The sequence below is a fragment of the Centruroides sculpturatus genome, unplaced genomic scaffold (genome assembly GCF_000671375.1).
Source record: "Centruroides sculpturatus isolate CEXI.00-Female unplaced genomic scaffold, Cexi_2.0 scaffold196, whole genome shotgun sequence".
In the NCBI taxonomy this organism is placed as follows: domain Eukaryota; kingdom Metazoa; phylum Arthropoda; class Arachnida; order Scorpiones; family Buthidae; genus Centruroides; species Centruroides sculpturatus.
Genome location: NW_019384362.1, coordinates 865,208 through 865,957, shown reverse-complemented (window position 1 = coordinate 865,957; position 750 = coordinate 865,208). Strand labels below are relative to the sequence as shown.

General features: G+C 39.1%; 1 protein-coding gene across 1 annotated transcript in view; it reads left to right on the top strand.

Moving 5' to 3' along the window:
• Positions 1-172: 172 nt before the first annotated feature.
• Positions 173-750, top strand: part of LOC111641395 — a gene marked incomplete at its 5' end in the record, with an annotated part of 52,966 nt that continues 52,388 nt past the window's right edge. The window contains one exon of the mRNA XM_023387557.1: positions 173-325. Within this exon, the coding sequence (XP_023243325.1) occupies positions 173-325 (153 nt within the window). The remainder of the gene's footprint in view (positions 326-750) is intronic.

Here is a 750-nt window from a genome sequence, read left to right as displayed (position 1 = left end):
ATGTATAAAGCTCCAGTGCGTGACGAATTTTAACTTAAATATCACAGTTTAAAATCAGAGCCCAAATGACAGCAGCCTCTCTATCAGATCACCTCTCCACTGACTTTATATAAGTATCTACTGTCTTCTATTCACCCATCTGTCTTTCCTTAATCTCAAAAACCCCTCTCAGCTACCGGAAGAACAAACCGAACCAGAAAGCGAAAGTGAGAGCGATGAACCCGAGGCCGAAAGCAAAGTTTCCGAAACGGAAACGGAGGCAGAACAGGAGACCAAACCTCCCTATGCACTACGAAGCCGAGGACCAGTACCCGACCCACCTTGGGTTATGCCACGACCAAGTTGTAGCCGTATACCTCGCTTTATTTCACCTGCCACTGGTCGGTCGTCCTCCCCTTAAACCTTTAAATCATTAGTAGACAGGTTGATAGCGAATAAGGGGTATATAGAATGAAATTGTAGATAAAAATTGTACCGAGCAACTTATACACAATTCTTCTATTTCTCATCCACCTTCTCTTTTTGAGCGTTATTCTTAATAAGTATACCCATTAATACTTAATTCCTTATTTACAACAACTCGAGACTCAATTTTTATTTTCCGATACTATCTCATAGAGAATCTTTATGATTAGTTATTTTAATAATCAGGAATAAATTTCCGAGAGAGAGTCCATCAACCATTTATATGTGAAAATACATACCTCGATTCTTATCCAGGGAATAACCTATAATCAAGATAACTTCTTA